Source organism: Ursus arctos, unplaced genomic scaffold (genome assembly GCF_023065955.2).
Source record: "Ursus arctos isolate Adak ecotype North America unplaced genomic scaffold, UrsArc2.0 scaffold_1, whole genome shotgun sequence".
In the NCBI taxonomy this organism is placed as follows: Eukaryota; Metazoa; Chordata; class Mammalia; order Carnivora; family Ursidae; genus Ursus; species Ursus arctos.
The window spans coordinates 81,875,784-81,894,698 of NW_026622763.1; the positions used below are offsets into that span (position 1 = coordinate 81,875,784).

The 18,915-nt window shown below is 34.8% G+C and overlaps 2 protein-coding genes across 18 annotated transcripts in view; one reads left to right on the forward strand and one right to left on the reverse strand.

Moving 5' to 3' along the window:
* CREB1 (cAMP responsive element binding protein 1) overlaps positions 1-18,463 on the forward strand; it is a 60,042-nt gene extending 41,579 nt beyond the window's left edge. For 2 of the 4 annotated variants that reach the window (XR_007188466.2, XR_007188467.2), the window contains 3 exons: positions 831-981; positions 12,227-12,794; positions 14,106-18,463. Coding sequence is in view for 2 of the 4 variants with exons in the window: in XM_048214280.2 (XP_048070237.1) it covers positions 831-981; positions 12,227-12,371 (296 nt within the window). In the remaining 2 variants the exon portion in view is untranslated. Of the gene's footprint in view, positions 1-830; positions 982-12,226 lie in introns of all 4 variants that reach the window. The other 2 variants (XM_048214280.2, XM_044381220.3) reach the window with 1 other exon arrangement.
* Positions 1-18,915, reverse strand: part of METTL21A (methyltransferase 21A, HSPA lysine) — a 64,661-nt gene that overhangs the window by 29,208 nt on the left and 16,538 nt on the right. The window lies entirely within an intron of this gene.

Here is an 18,915-nt window from a genome sequence, read left to right on the forward strand (position 1 = left end):
GAAGATGGTAACATGTTTAGTATATAAATCTTTTCCATTCAAACTACACATTTTAACTGATATTAATAACAAATATGGATAATTTTATAAAGACCTTCAAATTCTCTCAGATAATGTTAGGTTCTTTACTCTTAGGAGGGCATATTAAGCTGCTTTTAGAAGCAATTTAACAGATAATGATTGTGTTTCTTTTTTATAAGCAATGGATCACTTAGAAAAATAAACTTCAATTTATTTAGCAATTAGCATTTACATTAAAACAAGTAATATAATTGGCATCAAGTGGTACACTTTTTCATACTTTCAGTTTTGTTTCAATTAGAAATTTATAATAGTTGACCATAATGCTTTATTTTCTCTCCCATTTTGCTATTTTATGAAAAATCATGGTCGTTTTTATGTCGTGGCAAGAGTCTACTTGAAATTTTTTAATATGAATTTACCAATATCAAAGGAAGACATTGAGGAGTATACTCTATCTAGGAAGATCATCCAAGCTGTGCCCTACTTACCTTTTAGACTTAAGGTTGGTAAGCATGTTAACAACAGAATAGAACTGCACTCCAATGAAAGATAAATACAAGACCCGGCAGACATAGGTTAAGGCCTCTTTCACCCAAGTGTCTATACTAATAAATATATTAATTTGGGAATTATTTGTCAGTAATGACCCAAAGAGTGCTGATTCTTTCAGTGTTTTAGTTAGAATCATGTTCCTTTTTTACCCTTTGAATCTAAAATGTATGTTTAAATTGGTGATTGACACACATAGTTTTACCTAGTCACAGTGCTTCAGTGTCTTACACCATGTTCACTGTTTTTCATTTCAGCTGCCTCTGGAGATGTACAGACATATCAGATTCGCACAGCACCCACTAGCACCATCGCCCCTGGAGTTGTTATGGCATCCTCCCCAGCACTTCCTACACAGCCTGCTGAAGAAGCAGCACGAAAGAGAGAGGTTCGCCTAATGAAGAACAGGTACATACGTTGCATTTACTTAGGTTGTGATAGGTCAGGTCATCTTCAGATTCTGTCAGACAATGTGTCTTTTACATCTGCTGATAATAGGATCTTTGCAATGAATTTTTTTCTGGTAGAATTGATGGGTTTTGCTAAAACTTTATTTAATAAGCTGCACTTATGAAATGGCTAATAGGATTATGGGTCAAATCTTTATTTTTTTAAGATTTTTTAAATTTATTTAACAGAGAGAGAGAGCACAAGCAGGGGCTGCGGGAGAGGGAGAAGCAGGCCCCCCTCCACTGAGCGGGGAGCCCAGTATGGGGCTTGATCCCACCACCCTGGGATCATGACCTGAGCTGAAGGCAGACGCTTAACTGACTGAGCCACCCAGGCACCCCATGGGTCAATCTTTAATCATAGTTTTCTTTTGTGTAATTTCTCCATGAAAGATTTAATACACAACTCTGCTGTATTTTCACTGTGCTCTAACCAACAAGCTAGGTTATTTAAATATTGTTTCTTCTCATGAATAGTATTGTTCAAGAGATCAAGAGTTTTAAGTATTTATACTAAAATTAAATGTTTCATTTACATTAAGTTTATTTAAAATAAAATAAATGTATGATGACCAGTCCTTGTTTTAATGAATATCATCTTTACTCAAAATTTGACAATTTAACACCTAAAGATTCTTGAAAAGTAGATTAAATATAAGAATACCTTGTTCTGAGACAAAATCTTAAAATAGAATTTATCTTCAATAATGAAAATGCTAAACAACAAAATCTATGAAGTATGGGCAAAGTAATTCTCATAAAGTAAATTCATAGCTGTAAATGGTTTTGTCATCCAAAAAAAAAAACAGTAAGGAGCGCCTGGGTGGCTGAGTTGGTTAAGCATCTACTCTTGTGATCTAAGCTCAGGTCATGATCTCAGGGTTGTGACATCGAGCCCCACGTTGGGCTCCTCACTGGGCGTGGAGCCTGCTTAAGATTCTCTCTCTCTTCCTCTCCCTTGTCCCTCCCCCCAAAAAAAACCAATAAAATGTTTTTATTATCTTTACTTTAGTATTTTTGTTTATTTAGTTTAGGATTTAAATATTTAGCTTAGGATTTAATATGGAAATGACTTAAGACAAACCATAGAAAATGAAAATAAAGGTATATAAAGATAAAATTTGAAACTGGTGGAAGTATTCCTCTGTTCTTGACCCCAAGATTTTTCAAACACTGTAATAAAGTAAAAGAAACATAGGGATTGAATTTAGACAGTCTGGATTCAAGTTCTGGATCTACTCTTTTTGCTGTGACTTTGGAAGAACATCCTACCTTCTAAACCTCTGTTTTCTTCTTTGTAAAACAAGATTCTGCCACGCATCCAAATAGCTGTTCCATGGGACAAATATTCCTCTTAAAGCACTTTAACTGTAGTGCTCTAGCAAAATGTTTGTTTTTATGAAGTTTCACGTTTCCACTCAACTCAGCCTCTTTTGTCCCTAAAATATTCTTGGCTGTTATAGAGTGTCAGTAAATGACATCTAAGCTATGGGAAATGGCAGGACTTTCTCTGGGATATTAGGAAGAGTTGGAAATAAGCCAAGCGGATCATTTTATTTGTTCTCCATTAGTCCGAGATTTTCCTTAGGTGTTATATAATAAACAGAAACATCAAAAGCTGCATTCATTTAAATGTATTCTAAATCATAAATTAAATTTTGTATTTAAATCTTTTCAGCTTTAAAATGTTTGTAAAGAGATGTTTAACCCTTTCTAAAATTAGAAGCAAGTCTGATTAAGAAGTCTCAAGTAAAGGCCAGGTTTTAAAACAGTAGCACTTCCTAAAGAAACCAGTTCTAAGCAAGACACAGCAGAGCAATCAGATGGAAAACAAACCTTCTTGATTATAAAAACAGCAGAAGGACTTTATGTTGTGTCCATGTAGTTGGCTCTGTGGGAGAGAAACATTCCCCCCCCCTTTTTTATTAAAGATTTATTTATCCATTTTCAGAGAGAGAGTGTGAGTGGGAGGAGGGGCAGAGGGAAAGGATCTTCAAGCAGGCTTCCCCACTGAGCATGGAGCCGGATTCGGGGCTTGATTCCATGACCCATGAGATCATGACCTGGGCTGAAACCAAGAGTCAGTCACTCAACCAGCTGAGCCACCCAGGCACCACCCCAGAGACATTTCCCCTTATACAGAAAAGACTAAGAGATGGTGTAATTAGTGGGTGGGTGAGGAAGCAGCACTGTGGCTTCTTGTCTGCTCTGTTGTATGGAACAGAGAGCTGCACATTTATAAACACTTGTTCATTTGACTAGCAGACTGAATTTCCTTTTTTCTTTATTTTTTTAGTTTATGTATCCCTACGGCCCCCCCCCCCCCCCCGTACACATACATACCAAGTTAGGGATAGGGCGCACATAACTACAGTTCCTAACAACCTTTCTGGTCTGAGATCTTCAGGGAAGCTACCTGATTTAGCATGGACTCTTTAATAAAATACTTTTGCCTGGATTTGGTTTCGTTATAAGGAAACTTCCCGTTGACTCTGCTATAGTTCCCTTTTCCCTTTATTCCCACATTACTGCTGCTTCTACTTTTCCAACATCTGTTCGTTAGAATCTGGCTTCTGTGCTCACCATAGCACTCTTACATCTTTAAAAGATATAGATTCCCTCTCATTTGGCAATCCGGTATTCTGTTTTCATTTCATTTTACTTTTATAGAATATTTGACACTTTTGACTTCCCATTCTCCTGAACTCCTCTTTGGTTTATTCACCTGGTTTTCTGACTACTTTTGAAGTTTTCCCTTGGAACGTTCATTCATACCTGTGTATTTCAGGCATCAACTATATGCTGATACCTTCTAATTCTGTATTCTGGCTTTGACCTTTTTCTTTAGATACTATTTATTAAGGGCCAGTTTATGCTAGACACTGCACGTAGTTTCTTTACGTATTTTATATTGCCTACAATGAGGTAGATGTTTATCTCTACAGAGGAGCCATAGTTCAAAAAGAAGTTAAATATCTTGCCAAAGGTCACACCTTTAAAGAAATTGCTATAGGGGTGCCTGGCTGGCTCAGTCAGTAGAGCATGTGACTTGATCTTGGGGTTGTGAGTTCGAGCCCCACATTGTGGAGATTGCTTAAAAATAAAATCTTTCAGATTTTTTTTTTAAATTGGTAGAGCTGAGATTTGAGCCTGTGCCTGGGGCCAGAGCCCTGTGGACATGTTATTTCTGAGATTTCAGTGTGCAACTCTCTCCTGCTCACTTCTCAAACCAGAGCACATGACAGTGTGCTGGAGATATTGTAGCCCCAAGAGGTAAACATGGAATGCTTTCCTCAAATGTTTATCTTGCTCAAAAATTAGGAATATTTTTAAGGTAAGAGATTTAAAAGAAATTCACACCGGCAGTGGATGCTTTGGGCTCTGTCCCCAAAATCCCCATTTTAGTTTCTTCTGCCATTAGGGGTACACTTCAGTGGAAAAGTTAGGGAAGCACTCTCCTCCTGAACATACTCACTAGGATGAATGTCCCTTATTTGTACCTCAAACACAGCCTATCTTAAATTGAACTTTGATGAAAAAAGTTACGATCCCCAAATTCTACACTGTCCAAATTACCATTTACTCAGAAATGGAGAGAAGTGATAAGCGGTCTAAAGGAAAGGAGAGATGGTAGTTATATTAAGTTTTGTTACTGCAGTAACAACAACAGAAACCCCAAAATCTCAGTGTCTTAGAACAACAAAATTTCTTCCTCACATTACATTTGACAGCTGCAAGCCAACTGCTGTGCCTCTTCTTCCACGTGGTCCCAGCTAAAGGAGGAGCACCTTTTTTGAGGCATGTCATTTTTGTAGCAAAGGAAAAAAGGCAGTGTTTTTTAAATCCTCTGCTTGATGGTGATGAACATCATGTCCACTTATGTACCATTGGCCAAAGTACAGGCAAGGACAAGCCCGGTGTCAGTGGAGTGGGAGTGTGTGTTCTTCCCATGGGGAGGGAGGAATAAAAAATTATGAAAGTAATGCAATCCACCATCCTTGTCTTATAATTTTAGAATGCAGTAGTATTTTAATAGATTTCATAAAGGCAAAAGTAATAAAGGTTAGGTAGGTTTGACTGTATGAAAATATAAAACCTCTGTTTAGCCAAGAAAAAGATAAAGTAGCAGAGCAAACAACAAACTTAGAAACATTTAAGTCAGAAGACTAATGAGTTAAGGTTATGAATAGGCAGATTCATAGAAACTTGGCTTCCTGTTAGGTATAGTTTATTTACATATTTGTTCAACTCTAGTATACATTTAAAATAGTTATAGAATTGCTAACTTATAAACCTTTGAGAAACAAATTTACCAAATACAGTACAGTATTTATGTACAGTTCTTTTTGTTTTTAGCCTTAAAGTGCCAGTGAAAGCACAGTTTTCAAAGCTATTTAGGTCTGTTCCTTTTTTCTCTACCCTCTTCAGTAAGATTTTGTCACACATTTGTAGTATGGTTAGATTCGTCGCCATCTTTATTCAGTTCTGGGATTGCATGTAGTTTACTTTTTATGCTGTGTAGTACTTTTGGTTTTGACAGATGTATGGTGTCATGTTTCTACCCTCACAGTGCCTTACAGAACGGTTATACCACCCTAGAACGAATCTCTTTGATACCCTGTAGGTAGTCTGCTTCTGCCCCCTTTCCCAGACTCTGAAAGCTGCTGAACTGTTTTCTGTCCTTAGGATTTTGCCTTATCCAGAATCATATAATTAGAATCATACAACATACGTAGAATCTGGCTTCTTTCACTTAGCAAAATTCATTCAAGACTTACTGGTAGTGTTACATGGATCAGTAGTTGGTTTTATCCCTGGTATTCCATTATACATCCTGTGGTTTGTTTGTCTGTTGATCTTTATGTTTGTCATAGTTTTCAGTTTTGGAGGATTATGAGTGAAGTTACTATAAATATAACAGGAGTTAATATGAACTTACAGTTCACTTGAGTAAATGTCTAGGAGTGGGCTGGCCAGGTAGAATGGTAAGTGTATATTTAACTTTATAAGAAACTTCCAAATTGTTTTCCAAAGTGGCTGTATCATTTGGCATTCCCACCAACAATGTATGAGTTCCAGTTGACCTGTATCAAGTGTTACAATTTATGTTTTACATTTAGGTCTATGATCCCTTTTGAGTTAACTTTTGTATAAGGTGTGAAGTGTGTCGTGGTTCATTTTTTGTGTATGGACATACATTTGTTTCAGCACATTTGTTAAAAAGATTATCCTTTATTGAATTGCCATTGCACTTTTGTCAAAAATCATTTGGCCATATTTGTGTGGGTCTGTTTCTGGCTAGCTTGTTTCGTGGGTCTTTGTGTTTATCCTTTAGCCAACACCATGCTGTCTTGACTACTGAAGCTTCATAGTAAGTTTTGAATTTGATAGTGTGAGTCCTCTAACTTTGTTTTTTTACAGAATTGTTTTGACTGTTCTGGTTCCTTTGCATTTTCATACAAATTTTAGAATTGGTTTGTCAATATCTATAAGACAGTTTTCTGGGATTTTGATTAGGGTTGTGTTGAGTTTATAAATAAAATTGAGAAGAATTAATATCTTAATACTGAGTCTTCCATTCTGTGAACACAATGTACTTTCCATTTTTTTAGCATATAGATCCTGCACATTTTTTGTTAGATTTATACCTAAACACTTCTGGGTTTTTGCTTGTGGTTTTCTTGGGCGATGGGGGGACTATTATTTAATAGGGAGTTCATTCCTGATATTGAAAATTTGTAGCTTATCTCTCTCTCACTTTTTTGGTTAATCTGGCTAGAAGCTTAAAAATTATTAAAAACCAACTATGTGGATTTGACCCATGGGTCATAGATGGCTAAACCTGGTCTAACCCACATAAAAGACCAAACAGAATAAAAAACCAAGACCTGGGGCGCCTGGGTGGCTCCGTCATTAAGCATCTGCCTTCGGCTCAGGTCATGATCCCAGGGTTCTGGGATCGAGCCCTGCATCGGGCTCCCTGCTCAGCGGGAAGCCTGCTCCTCCCTCTCCTGCTCCCCCTACTTGTGTTCCCTCTATCACTGTCTCTCTCTCTCTCTCTGTCAAATAAATAAATAAATAATCTTAAAAAAAAAAAAAGAACAAGACCTAACTATATGCTGTTTATAAGAATCTCACTTCAAATATCAAGCATAGATAAGTTAGAAGGAAAGGAGTAGAAAAGAATAGACCATGCAAATAGCAATCAAAAGGAAGCTGGAATATTGTCAGGGATAAAAAATGACATTATATAATGATAAAAGGATCATTTCTCTAAAAAGACATAGTATTTCTACCTGTGTATGCTCCTAACAGAGCTTTAACATAAATGAGGCCAAAACTAATGAAACTAAACATAGAATCGAATTGTTGAAAACTTCAGGGCAACCCTCTTAGGCCCCCTCCCTCTTTGGGAGCTTTGTACTATTACTTTACTGTCGCTCAATAAACCTTGCTTTGCTGCCCACCAAAAAAAAAAGAAAGAAAGAAAGAAAAAAAAAAAGAAAACATCAGCATTCTTTTCTCAATGATGAGAGAAAATAAAGACAACCTGAATGACATAATCAACCAACTGTACCTATTTGGCATTTTTATGACACTTGTTAATTTAAGAGAATAGAAATAATACAAAGTATGTTCTTGGCCCATAAAGCATGCAGGAAAATCCCCAATTGTGTGGAAATTAAATAAGTATCAAACATTTCTAAGTCTATAGGTCAAAAAGAAAGTCTCAAAGGAAAATCTCAAACTAAGTGCAGATTAAAATACAACAAAAATTTGGGGGAGCAGTTCAGTCAGTGCTTAGAGGGAAATTTATACCATTAAATACTTATGTTAGAAAACAAAGTCTTAAATCAGTTATCTTTGTCAGGGGTTAGCAAACTATACCTCATTGACTGTTTTTTATAAATAAAGTTTTATTGGAACATGGCCATGCTCATTCAATTATGTGTTACCCAAGGCTGCTTCCATGCTACAATAGCAGTAGTTGTGACAACCCATTCAGTCTGAAAAGACAAAAATATTTACCAAAAAAAAAGTTTGCCAACCTAACTTCCATCTTATGAAACTAGAAAAAGAAAGAAGAGCAAATTAAAATCAATAAAACTGAAAAGAGAAAACCAATAGAGGAAAATGAATGAAACAAAAAACTGGTGTTTTGGTTTTTTTTTTTTTAAGTACAACTGATAAACTTCTTTGAAGGTAAAAAAGAAAAAAATCAGGTAGTTTGGAATTATGGTGGATGCTGAAAATGGAGAGAATAAGAGTATCATATAGAGGCAAAGAGTTAGTGAATGGAGGAGGATGTTGAAACACATTTAGTGAAAGAACTTTTTTCTAAAAATATGCCTATCACATCAATTTCAGAATTTATAAGCCATCTGTTTGCATGAATGCTTAAAATCATGATATCCTATTTCTGTACTGGAAGAAACATCAGTGGTCAATTTAATCTTCACACCATGTTGTCAGACCAATCCGCTGGGAGAGTCCTTTCATCTTCTGGGTCTTTTTTTTTTTAATATTTAGCTAGAAATTTTTGAGAAGCTTTAAGTAGCATTCTCCAAGCTAAGGATTTCTTTAGAATTTTTATTTAAAGTTCACTTGTATTCTGTATCCTACTCTAAAATATAATAATGCTTTTTTTAAATGTGAAAATGCTTGCCACCCCTCTGACCCATTAATCAAAATTGGTGCTTTAGAATGACATGGCAGGTCTCTTCCCTGATTTTGCATACTCCTTAATACAAACCTAACAGTCCTAGTTGGAGACATCTTGATTAGTCCTTTTTAAAAAAAAAAACAAAACAAAAACAGATGAAGAAATAGTTCTTGCCTGGGACGTGTTAGAAGCTATACAGCTAGTTAGTTTCAAAGCCAGGATCTGAACCCAAGATTTCTGATCCTTAGTTTAGAATTCTTGCTACTATATCATACTGTAGTAAGTTTGTATCCAAAGTTGTTTATTTTAAACTGTGCCTAACTTGAGCATCATTCTGCAAGACAGTGCGTTACTTGAAATTTATTTAGTGTTCCTCCAAAAAAGTATTGTATACTCCTATTCAGCTTGAAGTTGCTAGTTAGAATTCCTCTTTGGAGAGAGTCTCAATTCACATTTAGTAAATCGAAAGGATCAATGGTCTTACATTAAAGAAATAAGTTAATTTTCTTGGTCCACTGTTCCTTTTTTTTTTTTTTTTTCTTTTGAGAAACCCAATTTTTAGCAACACTATAGTATACTGATTTTGCTAGAGCAAAATTAGGATACACTAACCTATGGGATCATATTAGTTTAACCTTTGGAAACTAGCATGTAGATAGATAATAGCATTCATTTGAGCACTTCTGGACTGTAATTTCTCAAATGATGGGGGAGAAAGCAAGGAAAACAAGATGACTCAGCCCTGGGTAAAAGTAGATTTGTAAGTGTGTACATACATCCTACATGCTTTCTATATTGTTAGACTTCACCACATACAGAACATCCATGTTGACCTCGGAATCATTCCCACTGTGATCCTTTAAATCACTTGTGGCCTCATTGCACTTCTTGGCCTTGTTGTCTTCACTGTGCATTAGAATGTTGGCCCATTTTTAACTACTTCCCAAAAAAATTTTCACCAGTGGTACAGTGATATAGTGGATCTCCTATATCGTCCATATCTGTCATGGATAATGGATAATAATACAACATTAGGTACAGCTTTTTTTATTCCAAAAGTCAGCTTGCTCCTTTTTTCTGACTCAGTAGGCTATATGGGGATGAAGCATTAATGAAGGCATTAGAGTTATCTAGAAATAATTATAGCAAACACATACATAGCATTTACAAAATGCCAGCCACTATTTCATGTACTTTTTATGTATTAATTCCTTTAATCCTCCTGAAACTTTTGAGGTAGATAGTATTTTCTGTTTTACAGTCAGGAAACTAAAGGTAAGTAATTTGCCTATGGTCGTATAATTGGTAAGAGGTAACCATTTTAAACCTAAGAACCTGACACTGAAGTTACTTACTACTCTTAAGTGCTGTACTGTACTGCCACTGTTGTAAATGAGTGATTGTAAGTTGCTGCTTTTTTCCATTTTTTAAAGACTTAGAATCTTCTTGCTTTCAACTCTTACGGTCATTCAGGAATAAGGACCTACCTTGTGCCAGTCCCTCGGCTAGTGAATGAGGATATAATATATGGTCCTTATTCACATACAGCTAAGAAAGTTTACCAGTTAGGGGCGCCTGGGTGGCTCAGTCGTTAAGCGTCTGCCTTTGGCTCAGGGCGAGTTCCCGGCGTTCTGGGATCAAGCCCTGCATTAGGCTCCTCCGCTGGGAGCCTGCTTCTTCCTCTCCTGCTCCCCCTGCTTGTGTTCCCTCTCTCGCTGGCTGTCTCTATCTCTGTCAAATGAATAAATAAAATCTTAAAAAAAAAAAAAAAAAGAAAAAAAAGAAAGAAAGTTTACCAGTTTAGACTTTCTAGCTCACTAAAAAATATTTTTTATTCTTAATCTACTAGATATTTTTAAAATAGTTTAATAGTTTTTAATTGTGGTAAAAAACTTAAAATTTACTATCTTAACCATTTTTAAGTATACAGTTCAGTAGTATGAAGTATATTCACATTGCTGTGCAGTAGATCTCCAGAACTTTTTTACCTTTTAAAACTGAAACTCTATTTAAAAAAAAATTCCCTCATGTTCCCCTTCTGCGAGTCCCTGGCAATCACCATTGCACTTTCTGTTCTTATGAGTTTGGCTACTTTGGATACTTCATATAAGTGGAATCATACAGTTGTCTTTGTGGCTGGCTTGTTTTGCTTATTAGCAGTATGTCCTCAAAGTTCATCCGTGTTGTAGCATGTGATGGGATTTCCTTCTTTTTTAAGGCTGAATAATATTCCATGGTATGTATATACCACATTTTTAAAATGTATCCATGTGTTGATGAATACTTGGGTTGCTTCCACATCTTGGCTATTGTGGATAATGCTATTATGAACATAAGCATGCATATATCTCTTCAATATCCTGTTCTATGTTCTTTGGATTGCTGGATCATAGGGTAATTCTATTTTTAATTTTTTATGGAATTGCTATAGTGTTTTCTGTAGTGGCTGGGCCATTTTACAGCTGGTAAACAGTGCACAGGGTTCACGTTTCTTCACATCCTGGTCAACACTTACTATTCTCTGTCTGGGTTAGGTTGCGGGGGCGGGGGGTGTTTTCATTTTGTTTTGTGTAAATATAGTGGCGTCCTAAAGGGTGTGAGGTGGTATGTCATCGTGGCTTTGATTTGCATTTCTTTGATAATTAGATTGGTGTTGAGCATCTTTTTATATGCTTGGTAGTCGTTTGTATATCTTTTTTGGAGAAATGTCTATTCAGGTCCTTTTGCCTATTCTTTAATGAAGTTATTTTGTTAAGTTATAAAAGTTCTTTTTATGTCCTAGATATTAAGTCCCTACTAGATACATGATTTGCAAATATTTTCTCCCATTTCATGGATTGCCTTTTCACCCCGTTGATCGTGTCCCCTTTCATGCACGGAAGTTTTTAAGTTTCATGTGGCCCCATTTGTTTATTTTTGCTTTTGTTGTCTGCTTTGGGTGGCATAGCAAGAAATCACTGCCAACCAATATCTTAGCTTTTCCCCTGTTTTCTTCTGAAGTTTTATGTTTTCGGTCTTACATTTAGTTCATTAATCCATTTTCAATTAGTTTTTGTATATGGTATAAGGTAAGGATCCAACAGCATTTGTGGAAGAGACTCATGTTAGACTTTTTTTTTAAATGCCCTGAAATCATGAGTTTATGAGATTTTTCTCTTCAATTTAGGATGTTTTTCACACTGACATTTAGCCTTAATATTTTCTTAGTTATTGATAGAATTTCAAGTTTTATAGGTGTGATACAGAACATATCAGCAAACAGTGATATAATTTTAAATTATAAGTGATCATTCAGCCCTTTACATTGTTTGTTGGGTTTTCACATTTGGGGTTTTTTTTAATAAAACTTACATGGTATATTAAATTAAAATTTTATATGAGGCCATTTCCAAGTCATTCAGTATAGTTTTTTCAAATGCCTAATCTATAATATATTAAAATATTTGTTGCATTGAGCTAAATATTTGAAAGTACTCTAGCCCAGAGTAAATGATATAGAAATAAATGTTGCATAATTTTTCCTCTCCTGTTTTGCTCATAGGGAAGCAGCACGAGAGTGTCGTAGAAAGAAGAAAGAATATGTGAAATGTTTAGAAAACAGAGTGGCAGTGCTTGAAAACCAAAATAAGACACTCATTGAGGAGCTAAAAGCACTTAAGGACCTTTACTGCCACAAATCAGATTAATTTGGGATTTGAATTTCACCTGTTATGGTGGAAAAGGACTGGCTTGGCCACAACCAGAAAGACGAAATAAACATTTTATTTTCTAAACATTTCTTTTTTTCTATGCGCAAAACTGCCTGAAAGCAACTACAGAATTTCATTCATTTGTGCTTTTGCATTAAACTGTGAATGTTCCAACACCTGCCTCCACTTCTCCCCTCAAGAAATTTTCAGCACCAGGAATCATGAAGAGACTTCTGCTTTTCATCCCCCTCCCTCTTCGAGAAGTAATAATTTGTTTACTTGTAAATTGATGGGGGAAATGAGGAAAAGAAAATCTTTTTTAAAATGATTTCAAGGTTTGTGCTGAGCTCCTTGATTGCCTTAGGGACAGAATTACCCCAGCCTCTTGAGCTGAAGTAATGTGTGGGCCGCATGCATAAAGTAAGTAAGGTGCAATGAAGAAGTGTTGATTGCCAAATTGACATGTTTTCACGTTTTCATTGTGAATTATGTAAAATTGTTAAGAGATATACCCTCTAAAAAAGAATTTTAGTATGGTGTTGAAGAAATTAAGAATGAATTCGGAGTGCTTTCTATGTACATTCTCTTCTTCAATACTGAAAACTTGTCCTTGATTCTTAAAAACATTCTGTATTAACTATAGCTCTTCCATAGGGCAGTTGTTGCTTCTTAATTCAGTTCTGTATGTGTTCAACATTTTTGAATACATTAAAAGAAGTAACCAACTGAATGAAAAAGCATGGTATTTGAATTTTAAATTAACTTGAAGTAAATAAAAGTACAAAGCTTGTTTTAGTTAGTGCTAAATTCTTAGTAAAAAGATGCTCATTAGTAAACCAGCCCCTTGAGTTATATAACAAGGTTTTTAAATAAATGTTTTTGTCATCGCCTTCAAAAAATATTTATGTCACTCATTTACTTAAAAAGATATTTCTAATTAAACTCTTCCCGTTTGCACTTACATTATACCACCAACAGGAAAGCCTTCAAGATGTTAAATAAAACAAAGTGATGTATTTGTTTATAAGATGTTATGTGTTGTAGAAAAATACTGATTTGAAATCTTTTCCATATTAACATACTTTAACAGAGTATCTCTAGTGCATTTTTTAATGAAAGAAGTTGTAAGGATATAGTTATTAAAAGTACAGTATTACATGTACACAACAAAAGTTATTTTCTTCAGAATATTTGAATGACTGCTGTACTACAATATTTGGATTGTCATTCTTGCAAAACATTTTTTTGGTTGGTTTTCTCCTAAAAAGGACAGTCGTGCTTTAGCTTTCCAATATGCTGTATAGCCTTTGTCATTCTACAAAGGAGCTACCTGTTTGAACCCCTGACTATAACAGTCTGTATTTATATGTATCATACATTGTTTCCAGTACTACTTCTAATTATTAATTACTCATCGTATTCACTAAGCTTGATAAATCTAAAAGTTACCCTTTAAAAGAAAAATAGGACTAAAATGGATTTTAAAAATTGGAGACTGACATGATGTTAGATATAATATCTCATTTGAGAAGGTTATCCTTTTAAAGAAGAGTATAGAAAATCAATGTTTTATATTTAGTCATGGGTTATTTTTAAACGTTAAGTTTGTTAATATGTTAACAAAATATGCAGATATGGGTGTCATTGGGTACATTTCGAAAAGTAAGGTTTTTAATTAATATTTGTATATGGTATATTTTTGTTTGTAACAAACCATTGTCTTTTTTCAAGGATGAACAGAGTTTATGAAGGAGCATCATTCTAAGAATTGAGTGATGTAGTCTTTTATTTGGACAATTCACCAGATTCTCAAGAAGGCTTTCAAACGACTGTAAAGTTTGATGTTTATCCTGCTGAGCTAATGGGGAAAGTTGTAGCATAAAAATTATTTGTATACCAGCATAGATATGTCATTTTCCAAAACTTCAACAGAAACTAAGCAAAATCACAAATCTGTTCACAAACTAGAATTCTTAATGAGTCTAAATGAGTTTTGAATGTCACAAACTTTATAAATGAAAATTGCCTAGTATTTAGCAAGTTGTATTCTCTAAGGTAAACCGTTTTCCAAAAGTTGAGCATTCAGTTTAATTAGAAAAGTTGGTGGTCCTCTTAGTCCCTGATAAATCAAGGCAGTCACATCCGTATGAGCTGGTTGAATTTATAAGTTTTTATAAATACCAGGTCCTTTGTACCTTGAGGATGATTGCACTGGTTTGAAGTCAGTTACTTCATGGTGAGGTAAGAAATGTATTCTGTTGCTAAATCTGTTTTAGACCCTTAAAGAGACTTGAAGATATTTCAGTTTATACAGATAGAAATTAAGCATCTTTTGTGCAGACTTTTTTTTTTTTTTTACAAGAATTGGAAAAAAGGTGTTTGTTTTTAAGCATGCAACTTTGAGACTCTTTATTAAGAAAATGACATAATTTAAAAAAAAAATCTTGTAGCCAAGAACATATATGGCCACGTTACCAGTAATAAATGTTTTTTCTTTTTATATTGGCCAAAAGGGAATGAAAATGTCATCATAGGAATCTGTACATAATGCTACTGATTTGCCTAGAAAATAGCAAGTTTGGTATCGCTTACTTTGCAAATATAGGGCCATGTGGCACTTTTATCTATAGGACAGATTAACTCTAATAAAAATGAAGTGGGAGGGGTTTATTTTTGATATATTACTCTTATGAGTTTTCAAGCTTTGATAGTGTTTAACTGAAAAGTGGTTTAGAAAGGGCTAGATCCAATGTGTTCACATTATTAAAAAATTGATATCAGATATAATTTTAATTTCATTCTTTTCAAACGCAAGTACCATATTGGCAACCATCATATTGTCATAGGTGCTCTGTTCATTTAGATATTAGGGGGGGGGGATGGCATTTGTATAATATATGTGTACATATATATAAATACATACAGTATATAATCTGAAGCTCTGAGAGCTCTTAAGTCAGGAATGCTGAGTATTATAGTATATTGAGGTCAGATGAAATTTTACATTTTTGTGTGTTCTATTGCATCCCTTTTGGTAGTTTCTTAGACTGCATTACTCCAGCACTCATGATTGATTTTTGTCTTCTAATTTTCTTCCAAGTATTTTTTTTATTGTTAGTTTTCTTTGGCTTGATACTTTTACATATGTTACTAGTCACTTGAAAACTCCTCCGCCCCCGAAGTACTTGGTTTTTATGCTTTGTCTCTGGCAGCTATAACAGTGGTAAGAACATTTTGAAGATAGCTTCTAAAAGGTACCACTGATTTTTCAAAACTCATCCTGGGGGAGGAATTTTGGTATTTTCATTTGAGCAGGGATTTTGTCAGAAAATGTGTTTTGGATGGTAGGTCAGCAGCAGTGCTAGTGTCTGAAAGCACACACCAGTCTGGCAGGCTGTGTGATCAGAGGTCATCTGGCTGAAGTTTCTCTCGGTCTCTCAGGCCTCATCCCTACTATCATTTTGACTACGTGGGGTGACATGTGGAATCATACAAAGGCTTAGGAAATAACAACAAGTTTGTTTAAACCAGGATGCTTTTACTTACTTGAAGTGACTTCAATCTAGATTTCTTCTTCACATTTTTAAAATGTTTTTAATTTTGTGATCAGCTACAGTCAGCTACTAGCATAAATTGGTCTCTTTATTTTGAAGATCAAAAAGGCTGCTTCATTTTGCAGGATTAAATAAGGCTAATATGGTAAAGTTAAGATTTTGAATTAAAGTGGGTTTTAAGAACAATAGTTACACACCTTTTTAGTTATTTCAAGAGGCTTTATTTTGTTGCCTTTGTGGCTCTGAAAACTTTTGGAATATTGTTTCCCAATGACCTAATACAAAAGTTGTATATTTATTTGGATTATATTTACATTGTATTCTTTGTAAATGTTTGGTGTAACTTGCACTTTTAAAAATGACCCAGTTGGGTATTAGCAACTTGAGAAGTTCCCTCATCAATTAATTGTCAACTATTTATGTCTTTCTCCTCTCTTCAAATCATGTGACTTTTTAAAATGGAAACTTTACATTAAAATATTTTAGCACCTAAAGGCTAGTCTTACAAATAGCTATAAAAGAAAAATAACAGGAAATTAGATTTGACTAGCCCAGTTAATTAAAAGATGAGTTTGGACCCAATGTTACTCTTTTTCATCATGGATAAAGACTGAAGGAAAAGCAACTCGAGTGAATAGATATTTATTTCCAGCACTGATGTTCATAGGATGCCAAGATATACATGAATTTGTCCAGAACAGTAAAATATTTTTCAAGGTAATTACTGTCATGTTGGAGACCACATGTAATCATTTGACTAAGGTTTTTTCACTTTAAATTGGCTTTCTTAACATCAAAGAAATGCTGCCTAAGTTTGACTGATGTCAGGTGAGAAGGGAAAGTGCGGTGTGCTTTAGCAAGCCTGTAGGCGAAGAGTTGGGGGATACGTTTGCTCATTCAATTGTACAAAGCACAACTAGAAGTTTTGTTGGATGGTTTGCATACGTCTTGAATACTTTTAATGTTGATATGTTGACTTTTTTAAGTTGACTGCACAGTCACTGTATGTACTGGGAACTGGTTTCCTTGACTTTCTCGAATCGATGGCTAGGAGAGGCACTCATCCCTGAGGGGTTGAACATATCATGAAGCTGAGTCAGTATGGAAGAATTTCAAATAAATCAAACAGGGTGCTGAAGTTCCATCTGTCTCATATGCTTCTGATAAGTTCTTACTGATTAGTGAATGTAGCTTAAGCCTTTGTATGTGTCCTCAGGGGGCAGACAAACTTTTAGAGGGACCAGATAACGTTTGAATGGAGGGATTATATTTCAGGTGTTTTAGCTTGAAATTTATTTTTTAAAAAAATAAAAATAGAAAAAAAATAGAACAAAGCCTGTGAAGCAAGATGATATTATAAACGGGCAGAGTTGTTTAGCACAGAGAGAAGATAATTGACCTGTCTGCATTCTGGTACTGTGGGTGCAGGTCCTAGCTGGGCGTAACATGATACATTTTTAATTCTCACCAGCAAGTAAAAGAAAAATAAACAATCTGGGAAATGTCTTTGAAAAGGGTCAAACGGTAGGAAATTCAGATTTTACCTACTTTATTACAGGTATTATATGATACTTGCCTACAGAAGTATGGCATTTCCAAGCTTCTGTCTGAGGAGAATCTCAGAAATGTGAGAGTAAATCTGAGCTAGTTTAAAAATTGGTAGGGAAGGAAGAAAATCCCTGCAGATAATAACCTTATGTTAGTTGGCCAAGTGAAATGATCTATCATTGTGTTTGGGAGGTTTTATTTTCTTATGTTTTTAAAATTGAATTGGTAAATGCTTTATAGACGTATTTTTATCCAGGTGCCACTCCAATTTGTGTGTGTAATAAAATTATTTATATTAAAAGTGGGAAATAATTTGTCAACATTGTTCTGTGAGTATGGATTTATTAGGGGTGGCAAAGAAGAGTGCTAGTTAGCAGTTTTCCATGTAGAGTTGTCCCCAACTGATCTGTCCACATGTCAGTTGTCATTCCCACCCATAAAATGAATTATTTCTAACCTAGGTGTATCACTTGAAACTTTTTAGAAACAAAATAATCAGGGAAGTTTCTAGAGAGAAAGATGTTTTTTGTTTTTGTTTTAATTTTTCCTTGAGGATTGGGGTAAAGAATACCTCCCCCCAAAACTATCAGCACAAAACAGGGTATTGATTTTTAACTCTGATGTTGCTATTGGAGTTGAATACTAAATAAATAACTATAATGAGGGACATACATTTCTAATAAAATTCCCTACATTCTAGAAACATCCCTGTTTTAATTTTTTTACCTAAATCTTTTTGTGCTCTATCTGTGTAAAGAGAGGAAATGTACTGAGTTATAATGCATTTTATTAACACTATGTACATATTAGCTGCTTTGTGTTCAGAATGGTAGCAATTGCTTTGTATATTAAAGTGATCCTTGTGAATTTGTGAAATATTGTCATAAAGTGCTTTTTTTCTTACTGTAATCTTTGTGGTATCAACTGTCATAATGCCCTTTTTACACACATTTATGTGCCGTCACATAAACATGCTTTTAAAAACTCTGTAAGTCTCTTTTTTGGGGATGGGATCGCTATATTTTCTTTTTTGCCAGTAGAGGTAAGCTATATTTTCTTGAACCTAGGTTTATTACTTTTGTTAAATGAGCAAAATTTATGTTAGAATATTTCACAAGCTTGTTGCACAGCAACAGAAAACTAATTTGAGCAACAAGAACATCTCTTCAGTTATTTAATTGTACTGTATTCCTCATTTTTTAGCGCAAGATTTCTTTGTTCAGTAAGATTGAACAGGTGCCTATTTGAAGATTTGGAGATGTTACCATCCTATTCAGAAAACCAATGGGAGACATATGACCAGCTGTCTCTAGTGTCATAAAATGCATGTTTGCATTGGAAGAACAATAAGAACAGATAACTTTTCAGGTCCCCTTGTAATTCTAAAGTTCTGTGATCATATAAAATGGAAGGAAATTGGAGGGGTGTGGTTAATCTGC